General features: G+C 43.6%; 2 protein-coding genes across 8 annotated transcripts in view; both read left to right on the plus strand.

Moving 5' to 3' along the window:
* The window catches only part of LOC311440804 (coagulation factor XIII B chain-like), a 36611-nt gene that overhangs the window by 12420 nt on the left and 4185 nt on the right, over nt 1-20006 (plus strand). The gene's annotated exons all lie outside the window — the stretch shown is intronic.
* LOC311440803 (coagulation factor XIII B chain-like) lies at nt 511-19064 on the plus strand. Of its 7 annotated transcripts, none has more exons than XM_084528147.1 (13): nt 511-648; nt 1760-1948; nt 2379-2555; nt 2755-2937; nt 3472-3672; nt 4472-4666; nt 14052-14228; nt 14969-15151; nt 15777-15977; nt 16896-17093; nt 17350-17550; nt 18301-18495; nt 18751-19064. In XM_084528147.1, the coding sequence occupies exons 1-13, from the start codon at nt 588-590 to the stop codon at nt 18762-18764; spliced, it is 2175 nt and encodes a 724-aa protein (XP_084384273.1). In that variant the 5' UTR covers nt 511-587; the 3' UTR covers nt 18765-19064. The 7 variants fall into 7 exon arrangements, with proteins under 7 accessions (XP_084384273.1, XP_084384274.1, XP_084384276.1 ...); XM_084528148.1 differs by having other exon boundaries at nt 16911-17093; XM_084528150.1 differs by lacking the exon at nt 15777-15977.

Here is a 20006-nt window from a genome sequence, read left to right on the forward strand (position 1 = left end):
CCTCTGTCCTATTGATTCTACTGTACACTGTCAGCATAAGCTGCTAGAGACCTTTCTAATCACGTAGACTCTAACCACTTGGTTTTATGCGTATGTGAGTCCAGTTAAAGATTGTCACCAGAATCTCTACAACCCTCTGGTCTCCCCACCCCAGTGTTTTACAGAAATTGTGAAGTTGGTGGCTAGCAAATGTGTTTTTGTTAGGCTCTCAAGGTTTCAGTAAGGTTGTTGATAAATTTTTGGCTCCACATATAAGGTAGTTTTTGCCCATAAGAAAATTTTACGTGACGACATTGGAAAAACAAGATGTGTTTTATAAACACACCGGGAGTCTTTGCTGGTGTGTTTCATGTGTGCTGTGTCAAGTTCAGTCTGAAAGGTTTTGTGAGAAAATACTGAAGAATTTTTGCAACAATCGCTTGTTTTATATCTCTGCGGAATGACTACTGTGTCACAAGAAAATTAGGGGAGGAGTTTTCAAGGGCAACGCTCGGAAAGGTGGGAGTTGAATACAAGTATATGCAATTTGGAGTAGGGGAAACAGCAAGTCTTTTGCAGAGGACATCTTCAATTTCTAAAGTGTGGAAATGACACTGCTGCGCCTCACCACAGGGTTTCTGCTGTGGATGTGTTGTGCTACACATAAAGGTAAGTCTTTAAATGGAATTCCATGCTTTAACTGATGTGTAGGGACCGGTGACAATCAAGAATAAGGAACTGAAAAATAAATTATTTGTCACTTTTAATGGAACCTGTTTCAGAAGTTCTAAATGAGAATTACATTTTAGAATGTGATGCTTGAAAATACTTGCCTTTTTTTTTTTTTTTTTTTTTTTTTTTTTTGTCTGAGTTCTCTTCTTTGCTTTGTGCCTGAAATTAATGGCTCACATGGCAAACCTGACTTATAACTAGACATAACCCCCTCAACATACATGCATATAAATTTCTTTGTATTTCAGTTGAACTGCTGTTATTCTGAAAACATGCTATTTAAATGCAGAATTCTGATTTGATTTTAAAATATTGCACAACTCTTAGGGTATTTTGTCATTTCAGTAAGTTTTGTGACGAATGCAGCCTGAAGAAGCTCTTCACTGAACATGTACTGTTACTAAAATGACTGGTTTTAAACTCTATAATTGATCCATTTCATAGTCTTCAGCGTATCAAAACTCTTCTCCCTCCACACAGGCACATCTTAGAAGTGCTTTCCATGCACATACCTTATACTTTGAAAGAACGATCCAAGTTCTTTCACTTGAAAGTGATGGAACTAATTTTGGTAATTTGAGACAAACTGATTTGATCAAGGAACTAAAGACAATTGAGCATCATGGCTGTAAGTGTAAATCACTAGTTTAGTATAACACTGGAAAACAAGAGCCGTAATCTGAGAAATTCAGAAGTTTATTCATCTGTTCAGTTCAAGTGTTTTTACTTTAGTAACTCCATCTTATGGGAAGACTGTAAAAATAGTATAGAGGCACAAAATTTCTTAGAGCAAGGAGATTTATTAGTACAGTCTATTCCCAAATGCAGGGATGCAGGTTATCTGAATATTATTCAACTCCCGTGTAGCACCATTCTTTGGAGATTTGATTACTCTGCGGTATCTATCAGATGAGAAGAAATTTTAGATATTTTCTGGTGGAACAGCATGCAAACACCCACTTGTCATTCATTTTGAAGAAACTGGATGTTGGAATAAATCAGGATATAAACAGCAACGTGCAGCCAAATAACAGAAACCTGTGCACAGCTTCTGCAGGAGCAGCATGTGAAGACCAACCTCTCATTGAGTTTGGCAAAATTGTTAGTGGCGTTAAATCCGAATATGAGGAAAATGACAGAGTGCAATACACATGTGACCCTGGATATGCTTTATCAGGATCAGAATGGGTAACATGCCATGGAAAAGTCTGGATGCCTGGACCACCTCAGTGTTTGGGTAAGGGTAATTGATTTTGCTGTTTGACTTGGCAACGGTGGACATTTCTCATTCTCTTGCACCATGTACCATTACCATGTACTGTGGTAACTCCCTTGTCCTGCAGCTGTCTGTGAGCCTTATTTCAGTTGCATTGAATGTCTGTGGTAAACAGACAGCAGGAAGAGTCCTGCAGGTGCTCCTGTTTTCACTCATCTGTTTCAGGATGCTTCTTCTTGGAGTCTTACTTTTTTGGACCCTGCAGTAGTCCGAAAGAGAGGTTTCATCTCACTTGATCTATGTATGTTATCTAGTGGCTGCGTGGTTACTTAAATTCCCCTAGACAGTGGTATGTGCTGATGCTATAAAAGGCATCTTTTTTGGTGGGAACAATACAGTCATTCTATGTGCATCGCATTACCCAAAGTTTCAAGTTTGCATATCTTTTCAGAAAGACCATGTGGAAGTATTCCAGCAGTGGCCAATGCTGCATTTGAAGGCAGGAGCAAGGAGAAGTATGAGCCTGGTGAAACAGTTCGCTACCAGTGTCATGAAGGATTTCAGGTCACTGGTCCCCCTGAAATTTTTTGCAGAAGGGGAAATTGGTCAACACCACCAACCTGTGAAGGTATAGGTTGTACTTCTAAGTAGTCTATGATCCTTCTTAGTCTTCCAGGAACAGTAGTTAATGTAACGCCAACTGACAGTTTCCTCTCTGCTTTCCTCCAAGTCTCTCGAAGTACTGCATACATGGTCTTCTGAAGAATTTGTGGCTAGGCCTCTTTTGCAACTAAACTTGGATGTTTTTCTTTTTAATCTTTTTTCAGAGAAGGATAGAAAATGTGGCCCACCTCCAGATATTGAATACGGAGACACCCTTTCCTTCCCATTACCAGAATATGACCATGGAAAAACTGTGAAATACAAATGCCCAAGTTTTTACATCCTGAAAGGACCTGAGCAAATCACCTGCATTTATGGGCAGTGGACAAATCCCCCAGTTTGCTTGGGTAGGTGGAAGCTGGTGCTGCGTGGCCCAGAGCTGTGTGAGCTGTTCGTTGTCTTTTTCTCAGGCCCTCTGTGCGCTGCATTTTTGTAGCAGCACTTGTGCTGGGGCTGCGATGCTGACAGGGCAGAAGAGCAGCTGGTGCTTCTCCTGTGCAGAAGGAATTTCCTCTGGAGGTCAGCTCGTGTAGCTGCCTCTGCTGCCTGCTGTCCCTCCCTGCCCCCAGTCACCAGCAGATCCAGGAGAGTGGTTTGGTCTGAGTGCAAGGAAATCCAGGGCCACGGGGGAATGAATTTGAGAAGTGCTGGGACGAGGGCAAGGAGAGAGCCCAAAAAAGACACAGGGAAGTTCATTGCTGCCTTCTGGGTGCCCCTGCCCCAGGCTGTGCTTCCCCCTTGCCCTGTGAGACTGTCAGAGGGCAAAGGCCTCTCCACAGCGGTGTGTGGCGACTCAGCCATCATTGTTTTTCCATTTTGCTTTGTTGGATGCATGATGTGTCTGCATGAACTTATGGCGTTCTTCTCTTGCCTTTTCCAAGCGGCTTGTACGACATCTGAAGAAGATATGGACAGAAACAACATTGAGCTGAAATGGAGTGGAGAAGGAAAGCTGTATTTAAAATCTGGCGATTTTATTGAATTTGATTGTAAAATAGGATACGTGCAGGACCCAGCATCTTCCCCCTTCAGAGTGCAGTGCATGGACGGGACATTAGAATACCCACGGTGCAAGCCAGGAAGTAAGTCACCTCCACTCTGTCACTGCTTGGCCGCTGCCTTGGTGCATTTTTAGTGCAGAAGCTGAGAGGAAAGCCCCTAGCAAGTGTGCCTGGGGAAGAAATAATGGGTTTGCTGGGGCTTATCTGGGTTCCTGGTGCTGGGCCTGCCCATCCGCTTCCAGGCAGGACAGAAGGGCTGGTAAGTTCTCTGCAAGTGGCTTCTCTGAAATAAGAAGGTGCCATTTCCCTGACTGTGGCAGGGCTGAAGAGAAGGAGACCATTTCCTTGCAGGCTCTCCCAGGCCTGCCTGTTCAGGTAGGGCTTTGTCCCAGCAAGCTTCTCTCCTGCTTCTCTCTTGCAGCCACAGCTGTGCCCCCTTTGCACCCGTGGCTTTCCCAGCTCCTCTCTGGTTGTGCCCTGCTCTGGTGTGTGTGGAGGCAGGGGTCAATGCCCATTGCACGCCTTCACAGGCTTCTCCAGCAGGAAACCTGTGCTTGCCTCCTCCTACAATTTCCCCAAGCTACAATTACTGCGACATTGCTGAAGGGTATGAAATGGGCTTTTGCCTTTCATCATTGACACTGTGCATTGATACAGGTGGGGTCAGATGCAGCAGGGATGCAGCACAGGAGAATAAGTAGTGTCAGTCACTCAGCAGGTACCAACAGGTTCAGAGGATCAGTTGGCAATACGAGGTCTACAGGCAACTGATGAAAGTACTTTCTGTTGTGGTGGTGGCTGTTCTTTTCTTTTTCTATTGTTTTTCTCGTCTTTTTTTTTTTTTTTTTTTTTTTTTTTTTTTTTTTTTTTTCTTCCCAAGGGAACTGTAGTTTGAGTGAGACGGCTATGGACTGGAACAAGATTAAACTAAGACACTTGAGGAGAAGGTCTAACATATATCGCTCTAAGGAGACTATTTCATTTACATGCTATTTTTGGTTCCGGAAAGTCTCAAACCCAGAGGATTTTGAGGCACAGTGCCAGGATGGAGTGATTAACTACCCCCGATGTGAATGTAAGTGCTCTGTGTGGAGGGCACAGCGCTCTGTAGAATTGTGGACAAGAAGGGAGGGTCAGCTTTAGGGGCCTTCACTTAACCCTCTACCAGTTTGTGACTGTTGTGGGGCTGCTCCTGTTCCAAGGGGCCTGGGGAATCAAACTGAAGCAATGGGAATGCTAGGCAACTTTGCTGTCCACTGCCCTCAAGAATCATGGCTATGTGCCAGCCTTGGTGTTCATTCCTTTTCCACTTCCTCTCTTTACACTGCAGGGATTTTTGGATAAATGGAAAGGACATGAAGGAGCCCAGCTGGAGAAATGAAAGACCGTTGATCAACCCAGTGATTTGAGCACAATTTTCCTTGGAGTTTGCTGTTTCATTGTGCTGTGTTTGCAGCTTAGCCAATGTTCTCTGTTGGAATTTGCCTTTTTTTTTTTGTTTGTTTTATTTGAATTTTTGTATGATTGTTTTTACACTTAACCATTTTTGTAAGAGTATTTACATTTTATCCATTGAAATGACTGTACTTCCTTCTTACTTTTGTTCTGTATCGATCTCACTGTTATTTTATTAACATTTGCATCCTGAAGTAGGCTGGCTTTGATGGCATATTAAGAGATCAATTAAAGTGTGCAGCTAATTTGCAGATCAGCAAGTAGTGTGTGTGTGGTCTCGTGTGCTCCTAGCTTCTGCTCCATGTGCTTGCCTGGGAGTTTAGCCTGGGGTCATGGCAGAGATGAGTGTCCTCACAGCCTCATCATGATGTGAAGGTGAGTGCTCTCCTTTAAATAAGGAGACTTCAGCCTCTGTGATATTTGGAGGAGAGAGTTATCAAGTGTGGACATAGGTGAGGTGTGTAGAAGGCACAGAAATAGTCTGAACATCAGGAAAATAAATCTAGAGCATCTGAAACTGAAACTTCTAAATAGAAGTTCACTTACATGCACTTTTATGGTATGAAAATTTTGGACCAAAGTCTGTTGCTATGCTGATGCTTTCAACAGTGTTAATATTATTTTAAAGATCTAATTGCATCTCTCCCTTCCTTGTATTAGAAATGCAGCAGAGCTGTACCTCTCCACCGGTGATTAAACACGTGTTCTTCTTAGCCCTCTATTTCAGGGGAAAAAAAAAAAAAGTGTGTAAATACTTTCCACAGTGACAAAACATAGGGGGGGGGAAGCAACGGATTGCCAAAACACTTCATTAGGTTAATAGCTTAAATTTCCTATGTATGATCTCCCACTGTCACTGAAGGGCTTGCCAAGAGTGACAGGTCTGTTTGGATGGATTAATATTTCATAATTATTTCATAAACTTTTCAAGATACATTAAACAAGTTCTGTTCTTCTTCAGTAGTATACCCTAGCTGCTGTATGTTTGCAAATATTTGTAGAATCCTGACTGTATCTGAAGTAAGTTTTCTGAGCTTTACCATTTTTTGGATGGACCTAGCACTGTTTACTGCAAAGAAGGAAACTGGACAGAACAACCGACTTGCTTAGGTAAGGTTTGTGAGAAAAAAAGTGAAAAACTGTGACACGTAATGTAGAAAGAAAAATCTGGAAAGGACCTCTAGATAATCTTTTGTTGACTCCCTCTTCTCTTTCATTAGAGCTAACAGATTTCAGAAACACGAGGCTGAACCATTATCGACTATACCTAGCCCACTGCTGCTAAGTGTCTTCTGGCCTGTTCTTAGTTCCTCTGTTTTCATGAGTGAAGAGTTCTAGAACTCAGCTGGCCTCATTATTTTGGAACGTTTTCTAATTTCTTTATCTTCCACATCCTCCATTCAGTGGATTTCTTCCTGTCTTTTGAAAGATGTTTAGAAGAAATGACTGCAGTCCTTGCCTAAATAGTTTTTTTGGTTAGGGTTAGCAAGTATTGTGACTTGGACTTTCATTTTTAAACTTTCAGCCTTTGTGTTTGTTGTGTCCTTGTATCCACCTCTTAATTCTGGACTTCCTAAGTGTTCCATGATGCTCCCATGTATGCTGCTTGAAACAACCTATAGATCTCCCACTAGGAGTTTACAAATGTAGGCAGGAATACTACTTCTGATGATTTACAAGAGTTCTTAGTTTATCCTTCTTTCCTTCCTCTAATTAAATGATTTCTACACCATGCTTTGCACATTCGTTAGATTGTGCAACAGGTAATCTCTCCTTGACTTTCCTTCATAAAATCATTAATAAGGGCCTCTGTCAAGCACTGATTCTCTTGAGACTTGCAGGAATTTGTTTTTTCAACTGCCCCTTTGTCAGGCTTTATTGAAGTGGAGCAGTGGATTTAAAAGTTAGAGGTTAATTGTTGGACAGAAAGCTAGGTTACCCAATTTGATCCTGGCACTAAGAAGTCTGTCAGAAAGCAACCGAAATAATACTGACCTTGAAGAACCTGAAAAAGCCTAAAGAAAACCACAAACTTCAGGAAGAAAAAAAAAAAAAAAAAGCCAATAAAAAAAAAGGAAAATGTCTAAATACTTTATATATTGACAAAACATGGGGAGAAAGAGGGAGGAAGCAAATGAATTGTCAAAACACTTTGTTAAGTTAATAGCTTAAATTTTCTGTTTCTTCTGTTCTGTTCTTCTTCAGTCGTATATCCTGGCTGTTGTATGTTTGCAAATATTTGTAGAATCCCGATTGTATCTGAAGTGTGATTTCTGAGCTTATTATCTTTGCATGTTCTTTTTGTTACCTCAGACTATTTCTTTGCTTCTGCTTTCTTTCTAAATGTGCTTTTAGTTCTATTTCTTGCATGATTCCAAAACAATTTATAAGTACTGTTTTAGATTTCTCCTGTTCAACTCCTGCAAAAGGCAGTTAAGAAATCACTTCATAGAATCATAGAATATCCAAGTTGGAAAGGACCCACAAGGATCATCTAAAATAAACACAAAATTCCTGGATTTTAAAATTCAGTCAGTTTTCATGGGCCTTGGATGATTACAGGATAGTAATTTCCATGGCTTGGACAGAACAGGAGGATAGTATTTTCTACTCTGACCTTTCTGTTCCAAAGCACATGCAGTACTAAGACCCCGCTTCACCGATCCTGCATCAAAGAGACACCTTTGCCCCATGAGAACAGCCACTCCAGCCCATTGTCAGGTGCTGGATTCTGGCTGCTCCTGCATGTAGTGCGCTCAGGCTCCTCCACGGTGTTGGACATCTGTACATGGAGTTCCTCTTCCTCTGTCCTATTGTTTCCACTGTAGGCTGTCAGCATAAGCTGCTAGAGACCTTTCTAATCACGTAGACTCTAACCACTTGGTTTTATGCGTATGTGAGTCTAGTTAAAGATTGTCACCAGAATCTCTACAACCCTCTGGTCTCCCCACCCCAGTGTACTACAGAAATTGTGACAGTGGTGGCTGGCAAATATCAAAGAGCAAATTTGTCCACTGCAGCCTTGCTACCCTGCTCGTAGCAGGTTCATCTTTTCACAGCTGGGTAAATACAGCCATGTTCTCTCTTTCCTGAGCCATACCTTCAGGCAGTCTTCAGCCCATGTCATCAGTGCAGCAGGCTGATCTTGCTGAGCATCCTCCTGTAGCGAGTCAAAGCAAAGTGATCAAACACATCCTCTGCTAGGAACAGTTGTCTTCTACTTGGGTGTGGAGATCAGATCTTTTAAATCTGCCTATATTTTCTCAGGCAAAAATAAGAAAGCATGATCCTGCATAGGCAGAACGCTTGTGCTTTTCTTGCTTTGTACAAAAATAAACCTATCTACATGCCTTATAATGAAAATGATGCAAGCATATTAGAGCTGACTGGAAATGGCCGCTGGATCAACAGTTGCTGTTTTAGGAAGGTAATTCAGTGTGTTCCAGGAACCGAGTTACAAATGACAGCTGAAGTTAATGATCTATTCACTGTCAGGAATGGTGGCAGATAACAGAGCACAGACAGGAGTGGCCTGTTCTCCTGGGTGACCATGGTGCCAGTTGAAAGCGGACCGCAGGAGCAGGGCCTCTTGGTGCAATACTAAACACAAAAGCTCCTGAGTGGAGAGCCCGATCTTTGTGAAGCATGGGGGGATTAGAAAGTGAGGAAGTGAGACAGAGATGGCCCACAGTGGTATCTGAAAAGCTTTGTCATATGCTGTTTGTGGGGTTCTTTGCTTCATATGGCCTTTGAGAAGGGCAGCTGGGATGGGGCTTTGAGCATCCTGGTCTGCTGGGAGGTGTCCCTGCCCATGGCAGGGGGTTGTAACTGGATGATCTTTAAGGTCGCTTCCAACCCAAAGCATTCTGTGGTATGGCAAAACTCCAGGACTCCATAAACAACAATGCTTAGGGTCGTGTTGGGCTAGTAATTCAAGTATTAGACTAGTATTAACGTAGTACGTGTTAGTGTATTCGTTAGGCTGTTAAGGTTTCAATAAGGCTGTTGATAAATTCTTGGCTCCACATAGATGGTAGTTTCTGCCCATAAGAAAATTTTACGTGATGACACTGGAAAAACGAGATGTGTGCTATATTGTGCTTTATAAACACACTGAGTCTTTGCTGATGGGTTTCATGTGTGCTGTGTCATGTTCAGTCTGAAAGGTTTTGTGAGAAATTACTGAAGAATTTTTGCAACAATCGCTTGTTTAATATCTGTGCAGAATGACTACTGTGTCGCAAGAAAATTAGGGGAGGAGTTTGCAAGGGCAACCCTCGGAAAGGTGGGAGTTGAATACAAGTATATGCAATTTGGAGTAGAGGAAACAGCAACTCTTTTGCAGAGGACATCTTCAATTTCTAAAGTGTGGAAATGACACTGCTGCGCCTCATGACAGGGTTTCTGCTGTGGATGTGTTGTGCTACACATAAAGGTAAGTCTTTAAATGGAAATTCACGCTTTAAGTGATGTGTAGTGACCAGTGATAATCAAGAATAAGGAACTGAAAAATAAATTATTTGTCACTTTTAATGGAACCTGTTTCAGAAGTTCTGAATGAGAATTATATTTTAGAATTTCATATTTGAGAATATTATTTTGTCTGAGTTCTCTTCTTTGCATTGTGCCTGAACTTAATGGCTCACATAGAGACCCTGACTTATAACTAGACATAACCCCCTCAATATACATACATATAAAATCCTTGGTATTTCAGTTGAGCTGCTGTTATTGCTGTTATTCAGTTCAATGCAGAATTCTGATTGGATTTTAAAATATTGCACAAATCTTAGGGTATTTTGTTATTCCAGTAAGTTCTATGACGAATGTAGCCTGAAGAAAGTCTTCACTGAATATGTACCTTTACTAAAATGACCGATTTCAAACTCTATAATTGATCCATTATATAGTCTTCAGAATATCACAACTCTTCTCCCTCCACACAGGCACATCTTAGAAGTGCTTTAGGAGATTTATTAGTACAGTCTATTCCCAAATGCAGGCATGTAGGTTATCTGAATATTATTCAACTCCTGTGTAGCACCATTCTTTGGAGATCTGATTACTCTGCAGTATCTATCAGATGAGAAGAATTTTTTTTTATATTTTCTGGTGAACAGCATGCAAACACCCACTTGTCATTCATTTTGAAGAAATTGGATGTTGGAATAAATCAGGATATAAACAGCAGCATGCAGCCAAATAACAGAAACCTGTGCACAGCTTCTGCAGGAGCAGCATGTGAAGACCCACCTCTCATTGAGTTTGGCAAAATTGTTAGTGGCGTTAAATCCGAATATGAGGAAAATGACAGAGTGCAATACACATGCGACCCTGGATATGCTTTATCAGGATCAGAATGGGTAACGTGCCATGGAAAAGTCTGGATGCCTGGACCACCTCAGTGTTTGGGTAAGGGTAATTGATTTTGCTGTTTGACTTGGCAACGGTGGACATTTCTCATTCTCTTGCACCATGTACCACTACGAAACAGCAACTGGGAGCCAAAATGTGCTACCCCAAAGACTGTTCTGTTGCCATTTGTTTTCACGCCTCATTGCTTTCTCTATGCAGAACTGTAGTAGCTGTGACCCATGCAAGCAGAAATCACAAGGGTGATGACAGTAAAGATGTTGTTTATAACATAGGCACCCTACAGGGAAGGTCCTTTTCCATATCCATTGAGAACAGTGGATAAGTTGGAAGGTTAGAGCAAAAATCGAAGTCTGTAACTGCCATGGTCTTGCACAGTCCTGTGGTGAAAACCTTTTTGAGCCAAATCTGCACAAGCACAACCCCTTGGGAGGACATGTCCTATGCATGTGGAAAGGAAGGCTGACAGCTTTCTGTTCTTCATCTCCTGTACCTGTGGCTGAGGGATCCTTTGCCTAGAAAGGGATGAAGGTTGGAACACAGGCTTTGGATTTCCTAACTCCTCCTGAATGGTAGCTCCCTTGTCCTGCAGCTGTCCATGACCCTGTTTTGAGTTGCATTGAACGTCTGTGGTAAACAGACAGCAGGAAGAGTCCTGCAGGTGCTCCCGTTTTCACTCATCTGTTTCAGGATACTTCTTCTCGGAGTCTGACTTTTTTGGACCCTGCTGTAGTCTACTGCACGTCAACAGTAATAAAGGTTTCATCTCACTTGATCTATGTATGTTATCTAGTGGCTGCGTGGTTAGTTAAATTCCCCTGGGCCGTGGCATGTGCTGATGCTATAAAAGGCATCTTTTTTGGTGGGAACAATACAGTCATTCTATGTGCATCGCATTACCCAAAGTTTCAAGTTTGCATATCTTTTCAGAAAGACCATGTGGAAGTATTCCAGCAGTGGCCAATGCTGCATTTGAAGGCAGGAGCAAGGAGAAGTATGAGCCTGGTGAAACAGTTCGCTACCAGTGTCATGAAGGATTTCAGGTCACTGGTCCCCCTGAAATTTTTTGCAGAAGGGGAAATTGGTCAACACCACCAATCTGTGAAGGTATAGGTTGTACTTCTAAGTAGTCTATGATCCTTCTTAGTCTTCCAGGAACAGTAATTAATGTAACGCCAACCGATATGTGCAAGTGAGTCAGACCAGTAGAGCTGATCATTGAGTTGCTTTTAATAGATTGCTACAACACCTGTTTTTCTGGTCCCTGAAAAGCACCAAGCAGAACTGATCAGCAAAGAAATCTTTTCCCTTTCTGGACTGAAGCCAGTAGCCACAGCTTTGCTCACTGCTTAGATAAGCAGGCAGCGGATTATGGAGGAAAGTGTGCTGGCTGCAAAGAGTGACACAGCTGGTAGCCTTACATATCTCACTTTCTTATCACTAGAAATTTCAATCTATGAAAGTTACCTTCGAATAGTAAATAAACCACTTTGTTCTCCAGTGCTTTGGCACACAATGCTGTATGGCATCAGCCTGCACATGCAGCTGGTCTCTGCAGCTCCTTTTCTCTTTTTAAGTCACTGTAGGCAAAAATAAATAAGTAAATAAAGAATTGCCTGATGAAGCATTGCAGAATGAAACCCATAGTATCTTCCTTTCCGACTTGTAGAAAATGACCTACCATATGCCAACCATCTGTCCTCATCAGGAATAATGGTGCTTCTGAATGTGCTATTCTGTGATAGCCATATTCCTGTCCTACGATTCTTAAATGCACCTCTCTTTTCAGATGTTAGCTGTGGACCCCCACCTGAAATTCCCAATGCTCATATTACCAGCCCTCAGCAGCAGAGGTATCTGCCTGGTGCCAAGGTGCATTATGAATGTGTAAGCAATTCACAAATTATGGGTGTAAATTATGTCATTTGTTCAGATGGACACTGGACAAAAGTGCCAAGCTGCAGAGGTAGGACTTTGTGCTTTCATTATGGCTGTTTGCTTTGTTTGGATTACCTTAATACTAGAAAAAAATGTTTGGATTACCTTAAAATTAGAAAGACATTACCTTTTTTAGTTTTGTTTTCTTTGTGTACTGCAGCTCTGTACCTGTGGTAGTTTTACTCATGTCGGCAGCCGAGCTCCACCACAACTGCTCTCTCACTGCCCCTCTCCTCAAAGAGGAAGGGGGAGAAAATACAACACAGAGAACTCGAGGTTTGAGATGAGAAAGGTTTAATTAAAAGGAAAGGGAATGGGGAGGAAAAAAAAGAAACAAAAGGAACAATCAGTCCGCGCAGAAGCATAGAGAGAAGGGAAAAAAAATTATTCTCTACTTCCCATCAACGAGCGGTGTTTGGCCACGTCCTGGGAAGCAGGGCCTCAAATGCGTAGTGGTTGTTCAGGAGGAACAGCCCCCTCCCCCACGAGTGCCCCCCCTTTTATTGCTGAGTGTGACATCAGGTGTTATGGAATATCTCTTTGGTTGGTTTAGGTCAGCTGCCCCGGCAATGTCCCCTCCCCATCACTTACTCACCCCCAGACTGCTGGCTCTTGGGGGCTTGGAAGGAGTCCTGATGCTGTGCCAGCACTACGCAGCAATAGACACAACACTGGAGTGATATCAGTGCTGTTCCAGCTATGAGTGCAGAGTACAGCATTGTCTGGGCTGCTGCAGAGAAAAGGTGACTCCAGCTCAGACAGACCCAACACAGTACCCACTATTGCTTTCTTGCACAGAACTTTAATTCAGCTTAATGCTTCTAGAAACACTATGGGTATTTTCATCAAGAGCAAAAATATCTTGAAGAAAAAAGGCCTAGAGTATGCTGACTTGCTATTCTTCTCTGCAATACAAGTAATTTCCAGACTACACCATTTTACTGAGCTTCACTAGAAAGATATGTAAGGGCTCCTCTGTTGTGTTCAACGCTGTCAGAGAGTATCGGAATGGCAGAAGCACTAGAGGAGAGAAACGGGTGCTCTTCTCTGAAGCTCCACTATGACAGAAATCCCAGCAGAGCCTCAGGAACTAAAACATGCAGATCGGCTGGGTTCTGCAATGGCAAGAAGGTTCCTCTGAAGAGGAGCTGTGCCATCCTCCTAGTCCCTGCCCAAATCTGTGGCTGGGGGCTGAACAAGTGCAACGTGGCAGTCATACACCTCCATGGAGTCAACTTTACTTACCTGTCCCATGAGTAGTACAGGCTGATAATGTCTTCCAGAGCTCTGCAGTTCAGCAGAGAGCCAGCTTGGCTGCTACATCTGTGATTCTGAGAAGTGCTTCGGTTCTCAGCAGACGGCCATGGCCTTGCAAGGAGGCTTTTTGTGGCATGTGGTGTATCTACAGAAACGTTGCCTTTTTCTAGAAGCTCTCACTGTCCCGGTCATCTCCTGAGAATTTGGAAGGTGTTCTGCTGCCATTAAGTGACATTCCTGGGGTTCACAGTGTTTAGAAACACTCATGGTCAAGGAAAAAAGAGGGGGAAAAAAATCAAGTCGCATTGGTAAGGCAATATTGTCTCTTGCACTTAAGAACATCATCTGGGGAGTAACATGATGATTCTCTTAACTGTATTTTGTGTAGGGGAACATGTGAGTGCCTACAAACTGAGTGGAGAAATGTCTCTTTTCAGATGTGACGTGTGAACCTCCTCCAGAAATTGCTGGTGGAAAAGTTCAAGGTGTTAAAAAGCCAAGGTATCTGCCTGGGGAGACAGCTCACTATCAGTGCTGGCAAGGTTTTCAGATGATGGGGGCTTCCACTGTAACATGTCAGAATGGGACCTGGACAGAGCGGCCCCAGTGCAAAGGTGAGTTCTCTCTCTCTCTCCATGCAGTACACTGTCAGTGAAGACTGCCCTCAAGCTAGCTCAGTGGCATTTAGGTCTCCAAATTTCAGTCTCAGGACTGTGAGCAAGTGTAACAATATCTGTCATACTCAGGAAAAAGGGATTTTCCGTGGTATCCTTCCATTTGTGTGGGCAGGATGTGTTTAATGGAAGTCTACCAGATGGCTTCACTCAAGGGGTGCCACATTTGGAAAAGCACACTGAGGCTGAGAGCAACTGCTGGCCAGCTCTGATTTTGAGACTGCAACCTTTCACTTCTGCAAATCTACTTTCTGAGAATGCCTAATGTGAGGAGAGTGAGAAATTGTGCTGTCTGTGCTGGAGAACAGAGCTCACAGCTCTTCTGCTCGCTGACATCCAGGAAATTCAAGTGGTGCATTGCCTTTGTGAATGCCGTGTAATTGAGTCAACTGTTAAATTACCTGCGGGCCGTAGCTGATGGGTGAGCTATCACCTGGTACCACGTTGGTGCCCAGGATTTCACAAGCACATTGAATAATCTCATTTGATTTCATGAGGCATGTGCTAGGTTTCAGCAAATGAAAAAATGCAGCATTTGGTGTCAAAGTGACAGTTTTCTCTCTGCTTTCCTTAAAGTCTCCTGAAGTACTGCCTAGCTGGTCTTCTGAAGAATTTGTGACTAGGCCTTTGTTGCAGCTAAACTCTGATGGCTTTCTTTCGAACAGTTACTGGTCTTCCAGGGGAAGGTGGAAAATGCGGCCCACCTCCAGATATTGAAAACGGAGACATCCTTTCCTTCCAGTTGAAACAATACCCCCAAGGTGCAATGCTGAAATACAAATGTGCAAGTTTCTACATTCTGAAAGGACCTGAGCAAATCACCTGCATTGACGGGCAGTGGACAAATCCCCCAGTTTGCTTGGGTAGGTGGAAGCTGGTGCTGCGTTGCCCAGAGCTGTGTGAGCTGCTCGTTGTCTTTTTCTCAGGCCCTGCAGGCTTTGCACTTGTTAAGCAGCACTTGTGCTGGGGCTGCGATGCTGACAGGGCAGAAGAGCAGCTGGTGCTTCTCCTGTGCAGAAGGAATTTCCTCTGGAGGTCAGCTCCTGTAGCTGCCTCTGCTGCCTGCTGTCCCTCCCTGCCCCCAGTCACCAGCAGATCCAGGAGGGTGGGTTGGTCTGTGTGCAAGGAAATCCAGGGCCACAAGGCAATGAATTTGAGAAGTGTTGGGACGAGGGCAAGGAGAGAGCCCAAAAAAGACACAGGGAAGTTCATTGCTGAGTGCCCCCAGCCCAGGCTGTGCTTCCCCCTTGCGCTGTGAGACTGTCAGAGGGCAAAGGCCTCTCCACAGCGGTGTGTGGCGACTCAGCCATCATTGTTTTTCCCTTTTGCCTTCTTAAGAATGTCTTTCCTGTTGGAAAACTCAGAGGGTGAGAGCTCATTGCTGGAAGAGTTTTGTGAAGTACAGCTGTAAGATGAGAGAGGAGAAGAAATTGCATGTGTGGTACATCTGTATGAACTTATCACATCCTTCTCTTGCCTTTAAACAAGCGGCTTGTACGGCCTCTGAAGAAGACATGGACAGAAACAATATTGAGCTGAGATGGAGAGGAGAAAGAAAGCTGTACTCAACATCAGGCGATTTTATTGAATTTGATTGTAAAATAGGATACGTGCAGGACCCAGCATCTTCCCCCTTCAGAGTGCAGTGCATGGACGGGACATTAGAATACCCACGGTGCAAGCCAGGAAGTAAGTCACCTCCACTCTGTCACTGCTTGGCTGCTACCTTGGTGCATTTTTAGTGCAGAAGCTGAGAGGAAAACCCCTAGCAAATGTGCCTGGGGAAAAAATAGCGGGGCACCAAGGTGGGATAACACCCTGATTTGATTTCATGAGGCATGTGCTAGGTTTCAGTACATGAACATATGCTTTGTCATTTGACTCGGACACTGCCCAACTGCCAGTTAAATGGGGTGCAGACATACCAGATGAATTAAGACCGGGCTCCTTATTGTGGTTGCTGAGCACAATGCCAAGTGCAAAGAGCAGCATTACTGGTGCCAGTGACCCAGTGCAGGATCTTCTCAAAGCAACGCCCATTAGAATGCCAGGCTTCAGAGCAGGGTGGTGCTTCAACAGGTATAAAAATCCAAGAAGCTGCAGGGCCCGACTTTTAAAAGTCAGTAAGAAATCAGGCATGATGCATTCATGCTAGCTTGTGTAGCCTCCTCAGTGGCTGTAAGTGCTCCACAGAGGCAAAAAGCTATCATCTCATTAGGAACCAAAATGGTACAGCCCAGTGACATTTGTTCTGGTTTGCAAACTGATCCACTCTTGTCCCTGTTCAGGCAGCACAGGGAGTGGGGGAGAGTCAGGATCTTCTGCAGCAAGAGCTGTGCCAAAAACACTACCCCATTGTGCAGGACCAGTGCAAGTCCTGCAGAAAGATGCAAACACTCCAGTAAAGAAAAAATGGATAAACTGGTAGTTATGAGTCCTGGCAGCAGATGAATGAGAAGCTTTTCCATTTACCAGGCATTTGGTGTCAAGGTGACAGTTTTCTCTCTGCTTTCCTCCAAGTCTCAAAGTGCTGCCTAGCTGGTCTTCTGAAGAATTTGTGACTAAGCCTCTGTTGCAGCTAAACTCTGATGGCTTTCTTTCGAACAGTTACTGGTCTTCCAGGGGAAGGTGGAAAATGTGGCCCACCTCCAGATATTGAAAACGGAGACATCCTTTCCTTCCAGTTGAAACAATACTCCCAAGGTGCAACGCTGAAATACAAATGTGCAAGTTTCTACATCCTGAAAGGACCTGAGCAAATCACCTGCATTGACGGGCAGTGGACAAATCCCCCAGTTTGTTTGGGTACGTGGAAGCTGGTGCTGTGTGGCCCAGAGCTGTGTGAGCTGCTCGTTGTCTTTCTCTCAGGCCCTGCAGGCCCTGCACTTGTGAAGCTGTGCTTGTGCTGGGGCTGCGACGCTGATAGGGCAGAAAAGGGTGAGGGCTCATTGCTGGAAGAGTTTTTGATATAAAGTACACCTGCAGGCTCAGAGAGGAGAAGAAAATGTATGTGTGGTGTATTTGTATGAACTTATCGCATCCTTTTCTTACCTTTTCCAAGTGGCTTGTACGGCCTCTGAAGAAGATATGGACAGAAACAATATTGAGCTGAGATGGAGAGGAGAAAGAAAGCTGTACTCAACATCAGGCGATTTTGTACAATTTGATTGTAAAATAGGATATGTGCAGGACCCAGCATCTTCCCCCTTCAGAGTGCAGTGCATGGACGGGACATTAGAATACCCACGGTGCAAGCCAGGAAGTAAGTCACCTCCACTCTGTCACTGCTTGGCCGCTGCCTTGGTGCATTTTTAGTGCAGAAGCTGAGAGGAAAGCCCCTAGGAAGTGTGCCTGGGGAAAAAATAATGGGGTTGCTGGGGCTTATCTGGGTTACTGGTGCTGGGCCTGCCCATCCGCTTCCAGGCAGGATGGAAGGGCTGGTAAGTTCCCTGCAAGTGGCTTCTCTTAAATGAGAAGGTGCCATTTCTCTGACTGAAGAGAGGGAGACCATTACCTTGTAGGCTCTCCCAGGCCTGCCTGTTCAGGCAGGGCTTTGTCCCAGTGAGCTTCTCTTCTGCTTCTCTCTTGCAGCCACAGCTGTGCCCCCTTTGCACCCATGGCCTTCCCAAGTCCTCTCTGGTTGTGCCCTGCTCTGGTGTGTGTGGAGCCAGGGGTCAATGCCCATTGCACGCCTTTACAGGCTTCTCCAGCAGGAAACCTGTGCTTGCCTCCTCCTACAATTTCCCCAAGCCACAATTACTGCGACATTGCTGAAGGGTATGAAATGGGCTTTTGCCTTTCATCATCGGCAATGTGTGTTGATACAGGTGGGGTCAGATGCAGCAGGGATGCAGCACAGGAGAATAAGTAGTGTCAGTCACTCAGCAGGTACCAAAAGGTTCAGACAGTTGACAACGAGGTCTACAGGCAACTGATGAAAGTACTTTCTCTTGTGGTGGTGGCTGTTCTTTTCTTTTTCTAGTTTTTCTCTAACTTTTTTTTTCTTCCCGAGGGAACTGTAGTTTGAGTGAGATGGCTATGAAGAGGAACAATATAAAACTAAGACACTCGAGGAGAAGATCTAATATATATCGCTCTAAGGAGACTATTTTGTTTGAATGCTATTTTCCCTACCGGGAAGTCTCAAACCCAGAGGATTTTGAGGAACAGTGTCAGGATGGAGTGATTAACTACCCCCGATGTCAACGTAAGTGCTCTGTGTGGAGGGCGCAGTGCTCTGTAGAATTGTGGAGAAGAAGGGAGGGTCAGCTTTAGGGGCCTTCACTTAACCCTCTACCAGTTTGTGTCTGTCGTGGGGCTGCTCCTGTTCCAAGGGGCCTGGGGAATCAAACTGAAGCAATGGGAATGCTAGGCAACTTTGCTGTCCACTGCTCTCAAGAACCATGGCTATGTGCCAGCCTTGGTGTTCATTCCTTTTCCACTTCCTCTCTTTACACTGCAGGGGCTTTTGGATAAATGGAAAGGGCATGAAGGAGCCCAGCTGGAGAAATGGAAGATCCTTTGATCAACCCAGTGATTTGAGCACAATTTTCCCTGGAGTTTGCTATTTCATTGTGCTGTGTTTGCAGCTGTTTTTACACTTAACCATTTTTGTAAAAGTATTTACATTTTATCCATTGAAATGACTGTACTTCCTTCTTACTTTTGTTCTGTATTGATCTCACTGTTATTTTATTAACATTTGCATCCTGAAGCAGGCTGGCTTTGGTAGTATACTGAGACATCAATTAAAGTGTGCAGCTAATTTGCAGATCAGCAAGTAGTGTGTGTGTGGTCTTGTGTGGTCCATGTACTTGCCTGGGAATTTAGCCTGGGGTCATGGCAGAGATGAGTGTCCTCACAGCCTCATCATGATGTGAAGGCGAGTGCTCTCCTTTAAACAACTCAGGGAAGTCTGTGGATCATAGACCCCAATTCTTATGCATGACTTGAGCCTCTGTGATATTTGGAGGGAGGAGTTTTCAAGTGTGGACATAGGTGAGGAGTGTAAAGGGATTAGAAATATATAAACTTATATACACTTTTTTTTTTTTGTATTTTTTTGACCAAAGTCTATTGCATATGCTTCATATAGCAATAGCTGAGTGAATGATCTTTGTCTTCTGTGACTGTAAACAACACTTATAAGTCTGTCCTGTATATGTAATTTTATTTCATGTGTTAGCGTTTACCTTTAGTCATTTTGTACCTCTTCTGTTGATAATCTCTGAACATGCAGATTCAGGAGTATTTGGATCCTTTGTTTAGTAACTCACTGAGGTTTATTCTGAACTCCATATGGGTTTAACATTTCAAGCAACAAATAAAGACAATCTCAGCACAGTACAGCAACCAATCCGTATTGACTGTAACCCAGCAGGAGTCAAGTGTGGACATAAGTGAGGAGTGTAGAAGGAACAGAAATAGTCTGAACATCAGTAAAATAAATGTAGAGTATCTGAAACTGAAACTTCTAAAAAGAAGTTCACTTACATACACGTTTTTGGTATGAAAATTTTGGACCAAAGTCAGTTGGTATTCTGATGCTTTCAATAGTATTAATATTATTTTAAAGATCTAATTGCATCTCTCCCTTCCATGTATTAGAAATGCAGCAGAGCTGTACCTCTCCACCGGTGATTAAAAACGATGTTCTTCTTAGCCCTCTATTGCTTAGCTTCAAAAATGGTTCTTCAGTAGAATATGGTTGCCAGCTTT

Source organism: Aythya ferina (genome assembly GCF_964211825.1).
Source record: "Aythya ferina genome assembly, chromosome: 8".
NCBI lineage: Eukaryota > Metazoa > Chordata > Aves > Anseriformes > Anatidae > Aythya > Aythya ferina.